This window comes from Sinocyclocheilus anshuiensis, unplaced genomic scaffold (genome assembly GCF_001515605.1).
Source record: "Sinocyclocheilus anshuiensis isolate Anshui unplaced genomic scaffold, SAMN03320099.WGS_v1.1 scaffold931, whole genome shotgun sequence".
NCBI lineage: Eukaryota > Metazoa > Chordata > Actinopteri > Cypriniformes > Cyprinidae > Sinocyclocheilus > Sinocyclocheilus anshuiensis.
The window spans coordinates 600,125-616,724 of NW_015544187.1; the positions used below are offsets into that span (position 1 = coordinate 600,125).

At 40.1% G+C, this 16,600-nt stretch overlaps 1 protein-coding gene across 2 annotated transcripts in view; it reads left to right on the forward strand.

Annotated features, from left to right (window-relative positions):
• Positions 1–16,300, forward strand: part of LOC107696499 (POU domain, class 6, transcription factor 2-like) — a 112,734-nt gene extending 96,434 nt beyond the window's left edge. For both annotated transcript variants that reach the window (XM_016496858.1, XM_016496857.1), the window contains 4 exons: positions 18–227; positions 2,103–2,259; positions 4,127–4,295; positions 15,707–16,300. In XM_016496858.1, the coding sequence (XP_016352344.1) occupies positions 18–227; positions 2,103–2,259; positions 4,127–4,295; positions 15,707–16,211 (1,041 nt within the window). In that variant the 3' untranslated portion in view covers positions 16,212–16,300. The remainder of the gene's footprint in view (positions 1–17; positions 228–2,102; positions 2,260–4,126; positions 4,296–15,706) is intronic.
• The last annotated feature ends 300 nt before the right edge of the window (positions 16,301–16,600 follow it).

Below are 16,600 nucleotides of genomic sequence, written 5' to 3' on the forward strand. Positions count from 1 at the left end.
CCCTTCCGTCTTAATAGATCATTGGTACGATCCCTCTGATGCCAAACTCTGTAGGACCTTCCAGCCAATCAGGGGGCGGCACTCCCTCACTGCAGGTCCAGCCAGTCACACCGCAGCTGCTGACCAATGCACAGGGTCAGATTATAGCCACTGTGATTGGTAACCAGATCCTGCCAGTGATCAACACCCAGGGAATCACACTGTCACCCATTAAACCTGGACAGCAGGTATGCAATGACTGTTTAAAATAATGACTGTATGGTGTGTTGATGTAAATTAGATTTTATATGAAGTACCTGAAAACATATTATTGAATATAAAATTTCAACATAAGAAACATTTAAAGTGCTAAATATGACTCTGATGTGTTGACATTCATTTTGTGAAAAATGCCTATGTGCTAATAATCCCATAGTAGCCTATAATATACAACATAATAAAGCCAAAAACGTATAAGTCAGATACTATATGCCAAGATAACCCAATCATACAGCCCAGCATAGGAACACTGCATTTAAAGGCCTTGCACCTAAAATAATGCAAATAAAGAGCCTAACAAAAGTGCAAAACACAGCAGACTATACAGGCATGCATATTATTCCCCATCCCACCCTATAATCTACAGCGGTTGGCTATAAAGCATCTATAGGTCAACCTCATTTCTGTTGGAGCAACTCCGTGTCATATTTACTGGAACCTCTGATCACGTACGTAACCGCAGGAATGCATTTGAAATAATGTTTGTGGATTTGTCTGCATTTCAATTGACTCCCAAACATTTTCATGCAGTGATAATTTATGGCTGTCATACACAGTGGCGGCAGAGAGATCCACTGAAGCACGGTAATTCTCACAGACCTGTCGACAGTTCTGACAGTGTGTGCAACACTACTGACATCTCTCAGCATCCAAAGAAAAACACACTCACGCACAAACACACAGAGGAGAATTAATAGTGCAAGAGAACAGCAGAGAGAAGCCAACCCACTTTTAGACATGAGACGCTTGCTTTCTTGAAGAGTGGAGATGCACCATCTAAAAGAGGTGCTCGATGGTGCAAAAAACATGAAAATGTATGGTGCTGCAGTCATGCCACATTGCCCATAATAATGACTCATATTGTAGACACATAATTTTGATTTCTGGGCTGTGTGTTTTCCTTTTTGTGTTAAGGTTTCAGTGCTGAATAGCCAAATACAGTTGTTTCTTTTGTGCACTTTAAAGTATCTGACAGTCATGTTCAATGAGAAGTTGCATGGGGAGTGAATGCAACCTCTAAAATCTCCACCCGTCCACATTTTTCATCTCTAATAAAGAGGCTATGAATTTCTAATAAAAGACTCAGCAGTTTTGCCTTGTAAATAACCACATGACTCCAAATCTCTTGTCTCTTAAAATGGAAACAATCTCTTTATTTTATCATGATCAGATCAGCTTTCATGATCAGATTTAATCTTCAAAATTGTGATGCTTTCTGAATAGTGTGTTCATAAATGCTGAGAAACAAAATCATACAAATAAAGTCATTTTTTCTACAGGTAAAGAAAGACAATAGAATAATCACAAGATGGAAACAATATGTGTGGTAACATGATTTTAGTGTGAGAATGCAACTTATTAGCCTTTCCTGTGTAAATTATATCCAATTTTACAGCTTCTTTGCAATGATAACGTTTAGTTTTTAACCAAAAACAACCAAAAAATTATGAGTTTGCAACTCAAATAATACTTTTTAACAGACTAATTAACGTGAGTGCTTTTGTAAAATTCTAAGTTTTATATTTGTTTTAAAATCCTCTAAAATTGACCCCATTCCCTTCTATTGTAAATGGCTCACCATAACCTCAATCCCTTTTTTTAACAAAACATACGAATGAGTCAAAATGAATGAAAATGAAATGGTAATCAACATTTTACCACAAATGCTGTTGATTGGATTTAACTTGTACTGAACCTTGAATATTACTTTATTACCTTCAACATCTACCATGGTAATTCAGGTACCATGAAGTACCATGTATATACTGCTAATATATCAAATTCACCTTGTGTGTATGAACCTTCTTAAGTGTGTGTAACAGCTCACGTGTGTGTTTTCACAGCTGTCGCAGGCCGGTCAGACTTCACAGGCTCCTCCTGTGTCTCAGCCAAGTCTGCTCCGTATGCCCCACAGCCAGAGCCCCCTCCGCCAAGCTTCTTCCTCCTCCTCAACATCATCATCCTCATCCTCGGCTCTTAGCGTCGGGCAGCTAGTCAGCAGTGAGTGTGCACCGCATCTCTACGTGTTAGCTGATCCACTTTTATTACACATAAATGCTTTACACAAAGAAAATTGTAGATTTCTGTTTTTTAGACGAGTGTTAACGAAAAATATGCTGCCTTTTTATTCTGTTTTTATCAAATTTTAGTTGATTCTGCCATCTAGCTGACCAAACTGTGGACCTAATGAAAGGAAGGTTGTGTTTAGAACGGCTTTGGCCTCCAGAAGCACCACATATAAATCACTCCCTCCAGCCTGTCAGAGTCACGGCGGCCCTTTTAAAAACTGTTTTACTTAGATAAATTCTCATTTGTCATCGCCAATTGGCCTAAAACCATCTGCATCAGAGTTTTAAATTTAATAAACAGGAAGTTGCCATTGATCAACTTGCTGTGGATATAACCGATGGACTGTTGTGTTTTCTTTTCTTTTTTATTTTGTTTTGTTCAAAACATACACAATACCTTTAGCATTCTGTATTCATTTCATCAGTTTACCGCCGTGGCGCAGCTCTCCATGCCAGATTGTGTTTGTCGCGATGTCCTTGGCTAACATTAATTCCCCAGAACATGTTTTGAATGGAGGGGAAAAAAAGTCTGACTGACCCCCACAGCCACCATGTTCAGCTCAGATGGAAAAAATGGCATATTTTCAAGGACTGTGCACATTTTGGATTTGGCTAATCTTATTTGTATTTTATTCAATGAGGTAGAAATCACAATAACAATATAAAATCATACTGTTGGGCTTCGTTAAGACATTAAATGATTGGGTCATGGTTGTCCTTTTTGTGTCAAATTCTTAAATCTAGGAGTATTATTAAAAAGGAATTAATTTGCACAGTTCAGCGATGAACACAATAATGTGCCCTTATGGTTTGTCATTAATGATTATTATGTGGTCAGAATACAAAACTGCTGCATTTAACTTTTCAATGTTGCATAGGAGCAAGTTCAGCTTTCAACATCTGATTTGCATATGGGGAGTGACAGGGTGCTGGTTCAATAGATTTTGACTTTAAATATATCTGATGGATTCTTTTAATAATTCATTCATAATGACGCCCATGAATTATTTAGTTGCCAAACTTTTCTTATGTAAGCAAGATGTAAGACCACCTGGCAGTGATGTATAATACCCAATCAGGTTTTATTAAACTAAAATGCCGTCTTGAAACTACACACCCTGAAGTGCATTTCTAAAGCTGCTAAATTAATCAAATTGAAATTGAACCTCTGCATACATCTGTATTTTATAGCAAAATGAGCAATAATATGGCATAAAATGAATATGCATTGCTTTCAGAAAGGCATTTTAGAATGCAATTCACGGAAACATTCATTTGAGAAGTGTAATTCCTAGTTTGGCTAATAAGAACAGATTTCAATGTAGTGTTGATTTTATTGTCACTGACTTTCACACTTACATTACATGTAAGCCTGTAAATCAGAAACCATATCTTAAGAAAAATCAGTCAATGGTTGGAAAATAACAGGAATAATAGATAAATGGAAGCTATTTTGAAGTCATCCTTGTCAGAGTCATATTATGCTTAAATTCAGTAATGCATTTAGTCTTTAAAGACTCTTAAGATATTCATGTTATATTAGATCATGCAAGAAAGTAACAAGAGGTAGATAAGCCAAATCAAAAACATAATTGCAATATATTGAAATAAAAATGATTTCATAGAAATCATCCTTTGTTCAAGCATCTGCTTGAAATAGCTAGAAGGTCTTCAATGTCAATATTATTTTGTATATATAAAAAAACCCAAGCAAAAACAGAGTAACATTGCTTTGTTTGAAGGTTATGAATTTGTGAATGGAGAGTTGCAGCTTTGATCTTTTCTCTTCTGTTTTGTAGACCCTCAGACTGCCCCCAGTGAGGTGGATGGTGTGAAACTGGAGGAGATTCGAGAATTCGCCAAAGCATTTAAAATTCGCCGGCTGTCTCTGGGTCTGACTCAAACTCAGGTGGGCCAGGCTCTCAGTGCAACTGAAGGCCCTGCCTACAGCCAGTCTGCCATCTGCAGGTATGGAGGTCTAACAGCTAATATTACTGACAATTAAAAAAAACACATATTATATTATATTATATTATATTATATTATATTATATAAATAGGAAAATAACTATAAAGAAAAAAAATATACAAAATCATTTTTGTTAATTTGCAAACTATAGCATAAGCAACACCATCATCAGGTGATCATAAAATAGGAAAATAACTATAAAGAAAAAAAATATACAAAATAATTTTTGTTAATTTGCAAACTATAGCATAAGCAACACCATAATCAGGTGATCATAATCTATAGATAGGTAGATAGATAGTAGTCTACTTTGCGCATTAGTGTCACCCAGGTTTATCCAAGTAGTACCCTATTTATATTTAACCACAAATAACTAAGATGTTAAACAGAGCTGTTAAACATTCATAACAGATGTGCAATTATGTCAGACACATCTATTTTATTCCAGTCTATGCTTGTCTCCACTCATCTTTGCACTGTCTATGAGAAGATCCGGTTTCTAATGTAAAATACATCAGCTGTGGTATTACAAGAAGCACTTAAACCACTTAATAATTTCTAAAGTCCATTGCCATGTATTCACATGACATTTAGCTGAAAGTAACTTGACAGGGCTTGACATTTAACTTATAACTTTAACTTTATTGTCCCCAAGGGGGAAATTATTTTCCACAGCACTGCACTTGTTTGACACACACAACATAACATACATAATACAAAAAAAAAACACACAGTTATGATGACTCTCAGCGGTAATAAAATGTGGTTTTCCAGAGTGCAACAGTGACACGGGTTTGGTCATAAACTAGGACATTTTGTAGTATTAGTAAATCAAATATTTAACATCATCATTATAGTTCAAATTATGTTGTGCATTGTGAGGACTTCAGTAGTTACTTTTTATATCAGGGGGAAATCTGCACCAAAAAGAGGACAAATGTGATGTCAGATTACATTTACAGAGCATGCCATATCTTATAACTCAAAACTTTTGAGGTTTTTGCTGTTGGAAATAAATAAGAATAGGAAAAAAAAAGAAAATTTATGCAAGAAAATCAATGCATAAAACCTAGTTCAGCTACTGCGTGCTCAATGGTAGAAGGCACTTTCCACAAATAGGGTACAAAATTGGACCTGAAACGGTTTTCTTAAAAAAAAAAAAGTATGGTGACTGTCAACCTCAAGAAAAAAAGAGGCTTGTTTTGAACCAAATAATGATTTGCATTTGCTGATAAACTAATTTCCCATAAATAAAAAAAGGGGTTTCTTGTTGAGCTTGATGAATGCAGTCAATAAATTGTTAATAAACTGATAATGTGTAAATATTACATTTTCGGTACTTAGTTAACAAATGAATATATGTTTTACTACCATTATTTGGCTATAAGTTAAAATAATGTATTTTAATTGTGCGATGCAGTATTATATCTAACATTCATAATAGTTCTTACAACATAAACATGGGATTTGTGCCTGTAGTACTCTACAAAAGTAATACAGGACAAAGTATGCCCTATTCAAGGAAAGTGCAAAATATGTGTAATATGGGCAATATATCGTGCAATATGAACAATACTCTAAATAATAAAAACACAACATGCATTAAATACTACCACTTGATATAAAATTACTCAAACCTTGTTTGAGTGAACTCTGACCTTGCCACACAACATCACTGTGTGACACATTAAGGTTTACAGTTCAGAGTTTCCTGTGTCCTTCTGATTTTAATGCAGCGGGATTATAAAAGGCTTATGGTTCGTCTGATGAGACACTTGTGTTTATCTGACATGCCGCCGTCACACGCTTTTTAAAATTTCATCATATCAGCAACATACGACCGATAAAACCTGAAATTGCTCGGTGCAGGGTGAGTGAGGGAATTCCTAATGAAGCTTCAAACTAGTGCAGAAAGTCTTAAAAATCCTGCGTGAAATATTTATCCGCATACATTATTTAGATATTTATAGCATACATTAAAAGCCATTCGTTTCCAAAGTAAACAGGTGATGTGATGTTTTTTCTCTATATTCATCCTTTCATCTCGTCAGAAAGCAAGGGGGATTTTTTCATAATTTGTTCATTTGTATGACATTGGACATGACAGTGTGCAGAGTGTTTTTGGCTTTAAAGGCAGACTTCACATGCTTTAGTTTAGTTAACATCAGCAGAGACAAGGGTCATTATTAAAGTCCGAAGAATCCAGATGCCTTATGACTGATGTGAAGCATTTGACATCACTGCAATGAAATCATAAAATACATTTGTTTAAATCTGTTAAATACACCATACTCAGTGCGTCAAATTAAATTTTCCTCCTTTTACATGGTGCGGTTCACAGCCATTCCTGGCACAAGCCTTCTTTTGCATGCACTGTTGCACACGGATGCTCATAAGATGTCATATCATCACATAATTGCGAGATGGGAATCGCTTTTCCACTTTTAAGCCGTGTGGATTTACAACATTAATCCACACCAAAACACTGGATTCACATCAATGATTCATGTCTCAGGCTGCAAAGCTGCCATCTATAATTTGCATGACAAATTGGGCAGAAGAGCTGCTTAACATGACTGCATATATATTTAATCACACCTATTTTTCCCACTGCAGTTTGCTCGCTTCATTTCTATCTCAAGGCTGCCGTCTTTATTCACCTAAAAAAAAAAAAAAAAAAAATTATCTGCTTTTTACCAGACATCTTTTGAATGGGGAGAGCAGAGAGAATTGTAATATATATTTAGTAAATGTTCAGACCAAACCTTTGAAAGTTTGTGTCAAACATCATTTACATACAGTAGATGTTATTAGCTGTATTACTTACATTTATAAATTGTTTTGAATCTGGCATCTTGAGTCGGAATCTATATCTATCTGTCTATCTATCTAAGTATCTATATACTGTTAATCAGCAAGAATGCATTAATCTATCAGTAATCAGTAGTATCAGTAAAGACATTTCTATTCCATATAAACATATTAAGCAGCACAATTGTTTTCATTATCAAAAATTTTAAAATGATTTCTAAAGGATCATGTGACTATGATATATATATATATATATATATATATATACTGTATATATATATATATAGGGATGCACCGATACCACATTTTTCAGAATTAGTCCTATACCGATGCTTTCATTTTTGGTACTCCTAAATACCTGTATTTTTACAGCATTTGTAATTTTTTTTTTTAATACTTGGTACAGAAACAAAATAATAATAATAATAATAATATGAATCATGTTAGATGGCTTCATTTAGCAAACAGATACTTCCTTCCGTTATTTCCACATTTAATTTACCTGTTAAAATGTATTGTAAAAGCTTTTGTTACTTTCACTGTTCATTTTAATGGCGCATTAGAGCTGCTCCATTGCAGCAGCTCAATACTGTAATCACAAAACGAAGTAGTAGTGATTGACACACTGGGAGTAGCCCCTGAATCTACTCTCTGCTGTTCTGTTCTTGGTGTTTCTTCTTCTGGACACAGCTCTATTCACACGTTGTGTGATATCGGCTTTTTGCTATCGGGGCATTTTTACAAGTACGAGTACAAGAGCGCAGTATCGGTGCATCCCAACGGGGATCTGGTGTCCTCGTTGTGCGGGGAAATGGTGAAGGTGGGGTAGGGTTCGAGAAGGAAGGGTCCAGGCAAGGGGCGGAGTCCGGCGAACCGCACGCGCTCCCCTCTCTGGTCCGGGGCGCGAGGGGCGGCGGCTTCATCCTTTTCTTCGCCCACAGCGTTTGACGGGACTAGACAGCCCGGCATGCTGGCCAGACGGCCATGTAATGGGTGCAGTTCTTGTCCGGACCGCGGGTCCGGCAGCTTGCGTCTTCGGTGGCCCGGAAATCCCTCAATGCTCCCTTCCTGGACTCACGAGGACGCCAGCGTGCATGCACGGGGGAAGAGACCGGTCTCTCGAGGAGAGGCGCGTTCGGCATTTAACAGCGGCGGTGACAAGGCTCCATTCACTTCAGGTGTGCCTCATCACACGCTGCCAGACCTGGATGATTATGCGCCCCGTCTCTCTCAGACACCCACGCCTGTCGGGAGCCTGGTGAAGGGCAGCGATTAAGGGAGGGGTTGATGATGATAATTAGGGGGGAGGCAGCCGACTCGTCACAATATATATATATATATATATATATATATATATATACACAGTATATATGCAAGTAGAAAACAGTTCTTTTAAATTATTAATAATATTTCACAATATGACTAAATGTACTGTCAGGAAATATACACAGAACAGGGGTTAGATGAGTCCAGACAAAACTTTATTGGAGCAGAGGGCAGGATTGGGAGAGAACAGGTGAGTAGAATGACACAAAATAAATGCAGAATGAGAGAGACACTTGGCGCATTTCACACAGTCTGCTAGTTTCAATTTTGCTATAAAGTCGTGTATGCTTGACGTTTAAAATAAATGTTGTTTATAGCGAATGCCCCTATAATTTTTGTTCGCTTTATATTTATGATTTAGTTTTAATCCAAATGCATGTGCTAATGGAGTGAACAGCAATCAAGATCATGCAACAGAAGTGCGTGCTCTCTCTCTAGCTCTCTCTCTCCTTACCGTCAAATAACTTTAGTAACTTGTGCATTGTGGATGATTATGCGCCCCGTCTCTCTCAGACACCCACGCCTGTCGGGAGCCTGGTGAAGGGCAGCGATTAAGGGAGGGGTTGATGATGATAATTAGGGGGGAGGCAGCCGACTCGTCACAATATATATATATATATATATATATATACACAGTATATATGCAAGTAGAAAACAGTTCTTTTAAATTATTAATAATATTTCACAATATGACTCTAAATGTACTGTCAGGAAATATACACAGAACAGGGGTTAGATGAGTCCAGACAAAACTTTATTGGAGCAGAGGGCAGGATTGGGAGAGAACAGGTGAGTAGAATGACACAAAATAAATGAGCAGCCGCAAGTTGATGAAGATAGCAGTCCTTATATGTTTACAGGAGGTGAAGGGGATTGAGAAGCACACACCTCAGTGACTGTACCAGTGGGTCAATATAGCAGGTAAATATCTTCGGAAACAGACGAGGACAACCAGCAAACTTCACGGGAATACACTGAGACCAGGAAAGTGAGTCTTTCCTTGTTTAAGGCCAGGTGTGTGCTTAAGTAGTGCACTGATGAGGGAGTAATTGCTGATAGGTGCAGGTGGTTAGCACTCAGGTGACAGGGAACGCTGGGTGGTGGAAGTGAGAGAGCCTGGCAGATCTGTGACATTACCCCCCTCTTCATGGTCTGCTCCTGCAGACCGAGGACTCCGAGATTGTGGTGGCCTATAATGGGCCCGAGGCGCTGGACGATGTGGGTGATGATGAAATTCTCTGAAGAAAGCAGGATCTAAGATATCATCTCGAGATACCCAGAATCTTTCCTCTGGGCCGTAATCCTCCCAGTCTACCAGATATTCCAACCGGCCAACACGGCGTCAGGAATCCAGAATCTCCTTGACCGTGTAGATGGGGTCATTGATGATCTGTGGTACGGGAACACAGGTGGCTAGTGAGGTTTTAACAGGGGGATGTGGAACACAGGTTAAATTCTGTACTGTGAGGGGAGCTTGAGTTCGTATGTGACTGGGTTAACCTGTTTTACGACCTGTAATAAACCAATGTATTAGGGACTTAGTTTAGGGCAGGGGAGGCACAGACGAATGTCTCTCGTAGAGAGCCACACAAGTTGTCCAGTTTGGTTTGCTGGTGCGTTCCTTCTCCGAGTATCTGCAAAGATCTTTTGTCTGCGCACTGTCCGCTGGAGATGTTGATGAGCCTCGTCCCATGCCCTCTCGTTCTCCGAGGGCTCGCCTGACCAGGGGAATAATGGTGGCTGAAAGACGAGCATGCACTGGAACAGGGTGAGACCCATTGATGGTTGTCCCTGGGAATTTCGGTCATACTCCCCCCAGGCGAGGAATCGTTTCCAGGGGTCCTAGTTTCTCTGGCAGAAGGTCCTAAGGAGGTGGCTGATCTCCTGCACCTTCCTCTCCACCTGCCCATTGGATTGTGGATGGTACCCGGGTGTTAAGCTGACAGTCACACCTAGGAGTGAGAAGAAAGCTTTCCACACACGTGAAATAAACTATGGACCACGGTCAGAAACAATGTCCTCATGAATTCCAAAATTTCGAAATACCTGGTTAAACAGGGCCTCTGCAGTCTCCATGGCTGTGGGGAGTCCCTTCAGAGGAATCAGTTTCCATGCATTGGAGAATCTGTCAACGATAACCAGGATGCAGGTATTTCCATCAGAAACAGAAAAAGGTTGGTGATGAAATCCACCCCTAGGTGTGACCATGGGCATCAAGGGATGGGCAGAGGAAGAAGTTTGCCAGATGGTAGATGGCGTGGAACTTTGGAGATTGCACACTATTGACTTCCTTGGATGAAACGCTTGATGTCATTAGCCATGCCAGACCACCAGTAATGATGTTGTAGGAGCGAGAGGGTTTGTTCGGTCCCCGGGTGGCCAGTACCCACGGATGAATGAGCCAACTCGATGAGAGGAATACAGTGATTTCTGGGAATGTAGGTGCAATCTGGAGGGCACCCCGGCAGAGCAGGTTCACTGTTGGAGGTCTCAGAGATTTGTTCATCGATACTCCACTGGATTTGGTTGACAAAAAGAGTGGAGGGAAGCAATGGTTCGGGGTCTCTGTTGATGTCAGTGGGGACATGAAGTCGGGATAATGCATCAGCTTGAATGTTTCAGGAGCCAGGTCAATTGGAGATACTGAATTGGAAATGGGTAAAGAACAACGCCCATCTGGCTTGTCTGGGGTTTAGTCTCTTTGCTTATCTTAAATACTGTAGATTATTACTGTAGATTATTATGATCAGTGAGGACGAAAGGCTCCCTCTAACCAGTGCCTCCACTCTTCCAGGGCGAGTTTAATGGCCAAAAGCTCATGAATCCCAATGTCATAATTTGGCTCCACCGGGTATAATTTATTTTAAAAGAAGGCACATGGAAGGAGCTTTGTTGACTTCTGCTGCTGTGACAAGACTGCACCCACTCCAGTAGTAGAAGCATCTGCTTCAACCACGAATGGCTTCTTGGGGTCAGGGTGATTTAGGAGTGGTGCAGTAGTGAAGGCGGTTTTCAGGGCTTACATGGCTTCTTCAGCTTCGGGGGTCCAGAAGATGGGTGATGTCAGGATACTGTAGTTTTGGATGAATCGGTGATAAAAGTTCACAAATCCAAGGAATCTCTGAAGTTCTTTCACCATGGTAGGAGTGGGCCAGGAGGTAACAGCAGATAATTTCCCCTTGTCCGTTTTGAACCAGTTCTTGCTTACTATGTAACCGAGGAAGAGGATGGTACTCCAATGAAAGCTGCATTTCTCAGCTTTGAGTAACAGATTGTACTCGCGGAGCCTCTGGAGGACCTCCGAAACATGCCGGCGATGTTTAGTCAGGCTTCAAGAGTAGATAAGAATGTCATTTATGTACACGATTACAAATCGGTTCAGGAAGTCCCGGAGCACCTCATTCATGAAGTCCTGGAATACAGAGGGGGCGCTGACCAAGCCTTACGGCATAATGAGGTACTCATAGTGCCCAAATTGAGTAATGAAGGCGGTCTTCCACTCGTCCCCCTCATGTATCTGGATGAGGTTGTAAGCACTTCGGAGGTCCAACTTGGTGAAGATGGAGGCTCCCCGAAGTTGCTCCAAAGCAGCTGGGATGAGGGGAAGTGGATAACGGAATTTAATGGTTATTTTGTTGAGTGCCCAATAGTCAATGCAAGGCCGCAAGCCTCCGTCCTTTTTTTTTTGTAAGGTGGTAGCTTGGAGGCTCATTTTGGGCAAAAGACGACGGCTTCTTTCGGTAAAATACAGCTGGGTATTATCCACTAGCATGGGTTCTGGTTTTGAAGTGTCAGATTTCTCTGGCTGGAGATGTTGTAGGGAGGTCTGCAAGTTTGGATCAGCCTCTAAGTAGCTTTGCATGTGGCGAGCAACTCGAATGGAATGTTGGATACACTTCTCAAGTCCTATGGTGTCATCGTAAGTGGCCAATTGCAAATGAAGCACTGTATTTAGCCCCTGGCGATAAGTGGTGAGAAGAGTTTGTTAGTTCCATCCGCTTGCAGCAACGAGAGTTCGGAACTTCAGGGCGTAATCTGTGATGGAACTGCTTCCTTGTCACAGGTGGTAAAGTTGGTCACAGACAAAGGAATCTCCAACTGGACGACCAAAAATCTCTTTGAAATGAGAAACTAAATTTTGAAGAGACGCAGTAACAGGACCAGCTTTATACAACATTGTAATTGCTAATGTCATTGAGCATTGTAGAAGAAAACCATTGCAGTCCTCCTCCAGACCAGAGTAGTGCGCTGGCTTGACCATGGGACTGGCTACGTAGACAGGTGAAGGAGCGGGTGCTGTGGAAGTGCTGGTAGTGATAGGCGCTGCCCTGTGCACAGTTATTTCCCGACTAAGTGTTTCAGTGGGCTCCCGGAACGGATCGGGCCGATCTGGATCCATATTTTGGTGTTGGTCTGGCCTTATGTCAGGAAATATACACTGAACAGGGGTTAGATGAATCCAGACAAAACTTTATTGGAGCAGAGGGCAGGATCGGAAAAGAACAGGTGGGTAGAATGGTAGTGATAGGCGCTGCCCTGTGCAGAGTTATTTCCCGACTAAGTGTTTCAGTGGGCTCCCGGAACGGATTGGGCCGATCTGGATCCATATTTTGGTGTTGGTCTGGCCTTATGTCAGGAAATATACACTGAACAGGGGTTAGATGAATCCAGACAAAACTTTATTGGAGCAGAGGGCAGGATCGGAAAAGAACAGGTGGGTAGAATGACAGAAAATGAACGAGCAGCAGCAAGAAGATGAAGGTAGCAGTCCTTATATGTTTACAGGAGGCGAAGGGGATGGAAAAACACACACCTCAGCGACTGGACCACTGGGTCAGTATAGCAGGTAAATATCTTTGTGAACAGATGTGGAGAACCAGGAATCTTCACAGGAATACGCAGAGACCAGGTAAGCGAGACTTTCCTTGTTTAAGGCCAGACTGAGGCTGAGGTGTGTGCTTAAGTAGTGCACTGATAGGGAGTAATCACTGACAGGTGCAGGAGGTTAGTACTAAGGTGACAGGGAACGCTGGGTAGTGGAAGTGAGAGAGCTTGGCAGATCTGTGACATGTACTGTATTTTTGATTTTTGAATAAATGCAGCCTTGATGAGCATAAGAGAATTTTAAAATGTTTATACCAATGTCACATTTATTATTGATCAATTATTGACCAATAACAATTATCCCTGCTCTTCCCTTCTTTTCTTACTAATAAATAAATAAATAAATTAATTAATTAATTAATCGTGTTACTGCTACAACCCAACACAGTTTTATATGGCTATGATAAGGATTTGATTTTTGTTGATTCTGTTTCCACCTGCTTTAGCATTATTATAAGCCCTGCTGTTTCTCTTCCACCAGAAGCTGAAATATTTCACTTATTTCACGTATTACTGCAGCGAACAGTGTCTAAAATTAAGAAATTGAATAAAACATGACTTAATAAATAAGTCGGCATATGTCTGGACTTCGGTATTGTTTCCTGCTCGGTTGGATTTAACAGGGTGCTGTCACTCATCTCCACACTGAAAAAATGTCTTGTTTGAGGAACTGGGAGATCGAGGGCCTTTGCCCCCGCTTCAGGCGTCTTTTCAAATGCCAGTTAAGATTCCATCAAAGGCCTCCTCACAGGAGCCTGTCCAGGAGTTCAGGACCAAGAGAGAATATGTGTTGTTTCAGAGAGCAGTAGTTCACCTCTCTCCCCTCTCTCAGCTGGGCTTTTCTCCGTCTGCCTGACAGATGTCCATGTGTTGGATAGGAGCGCAGGTCAGGAAACTCACTAAAACATCTCTCCATTAAAGTCTGTATGAGACACACTTTGGAAATATCCCCGTTCAGTGGAGTCATTGGAGACAAAAGCTCTTTTTATGGATCTTCTATAACTATACACTCTGGCTGATTATACAGGCTTTAGATCAGATCGTTGCTACTCAAGGGGATTTGCTTCCGATTTTACATAAGGGCCTTTCGCACTGCGGGAACATTTTCATAGTACCAGAACTAATTGTGGAACTACCCACTTTTTGGCGTTTTCGCACCGCCGAAGAATGTCTATTATATTCATAAAATAATTCATAATTATAGATGTAATTATTAATTATAAGTAAAAATAATACTAGATAAATTATGGAATGATTTTATAAATATATAATTATTTTATATATTTAATGTATATTATATATATAATGTATATTATTTATATATATATATATATATATATATATATATTCGCCTCCCTTTTTTACATTTAGATTTGGCACAGTTTATTTTGTTCTTTGCTTTTAGCCATTTCTGGGTTGTGACCCACCTGTTTATCAAACTACTGCTTTAGACGACCTTTTTAAGACAAAATCTTATATATCTATCCACTCACAATTCAAAACAATTCCCATAATTCAGTGAAAACCCTAATAAAAAGCCACATATTGAACTAAACTGTTACCAGGAATATATTTCTTGCAGCTCAGGTGGCTACTATGTGAAATTTAGCTGTATTTTTTTGTGTGCTTAGTTTAAAGAAGTGTAAAACTAGTTACCATGACAAAATTTCCATTATTGTTTTTGAACAGAAAGCAAAGTTTCTACAGCATTAGCAAAGTAAGACCTAAATATTAGTCTGATTTACCTCCCTGGAGACCCCATAAACTTGCAGACATATTCAAAAGTGAAGGTGAAAATGTATTAGCATTAAACATTAAATGAGCATCATGGTGGCTTGAGGAAGACGGAAAAGTTGGTTGCTTGCATTTGAGTGAATAATTTAAGCCATTTGTGAATTAATAATGCTTTAAATGTTTTATTGCATGCTTGTGTTATTTATTTGACAATATGTATTAAAATATCTCGCAGAAGAGAGAATTCCTAATCGTATGTGATGCTATCTGTGGATTTGATTGTACAGAAGCACTAGTCAAGACAAATGCAAGGCCAATAAATGAATTAATTCTTTATGATATCAGTTAGGTGCTTGTTTGTTTTTGGACCTGCCTGTGGAAGCGTCCTCTTGGTTCAGTGCATCATTGGTACAGAGAGTCAATAAAAGCGACACATGAAGGAACATGATGTACTGGAGTGGACAAACTAGGTATTTGGCATAGATTAACTAGTTTCTTAGCACGCAACAGCTGAAGCCATGGGGTAGAGGCCACAAAACTCTCTGTCCCATTGGTGGCCTAGACCAAGAGACCCCTTCTTCTGGGCAACTGGGTCAGAAACCCCTCAACCGGTCTGGGCACTTGAGTAAGCTTGTTCTCTTTCAATTCTCCCCCAGACACACCATCCTGAGAAGCCACTTTTTCCTACCACAGGAAGCCCAAGAGAACACTATAGCTAGCAGTCTGACAGGCAAACTGAACCCTGGCCTTTTATATCCTGCCAGGTTCGAGAAGTTGGACATCACCCCAAAAAGCGCCCAGAAGATTAAGCCCGTGCTGGAGCGCTGGATGGCCGAGGCGGAAGCCCGCCATCGCTCCGGTATGCAGAACCTGACAGAGTTTATCGGCAACGAGCCTTCCAAAAAGCGCAAACGCCGGACCTCTTTCACACCGCAGGCCCTGGAAATCCTCAACAGCCACTTCGAGAAGAATACTCACCCCTCCGGTAAGGAGATGACGGAAATCGCAGAGAAACTGAACTATGATCGCGAGGTGGTGCGCGTCTGGTTCTGCAATAAGAGGCAAGCTTTGAAAAACACTATAAAGAGGCTGAAACAGCCCGAGCTCGGGCCGGTCGCACCAATGGACCCTCTGGTTGATAATATGGAAGAACACCCTTAGCTTGACACGAACAGCATGAGGCGAACGCGCACCTATGGCGAAACTTCTGATGTTGTGGACTTAAAGACCTGGACGATTACTATCCAATGCACCATCGAATGGATGAACTGTCGACAAAGACAAAAAGAAATATTGTCAGTGTTATCATCACAAAAGCAAAAACCAAACAAGTTCAGAAAAAAAGAGAGTTGTATGAGAATTATAGTACTGATTCATAAGAAGTTTGTGAGTAATTAAGAACAAGGATCATATTAAAATCAAGGATGGTGAAGAAACTACTTACCAAAGTTTGTTGCATCTGATACCTGAGGTTTTTTTTAATTGTAAATGTGTTTTACATTTTTACATTTTTACTGGGGGAAAAAATGGTAAAACAAAAAAGAAAGAAA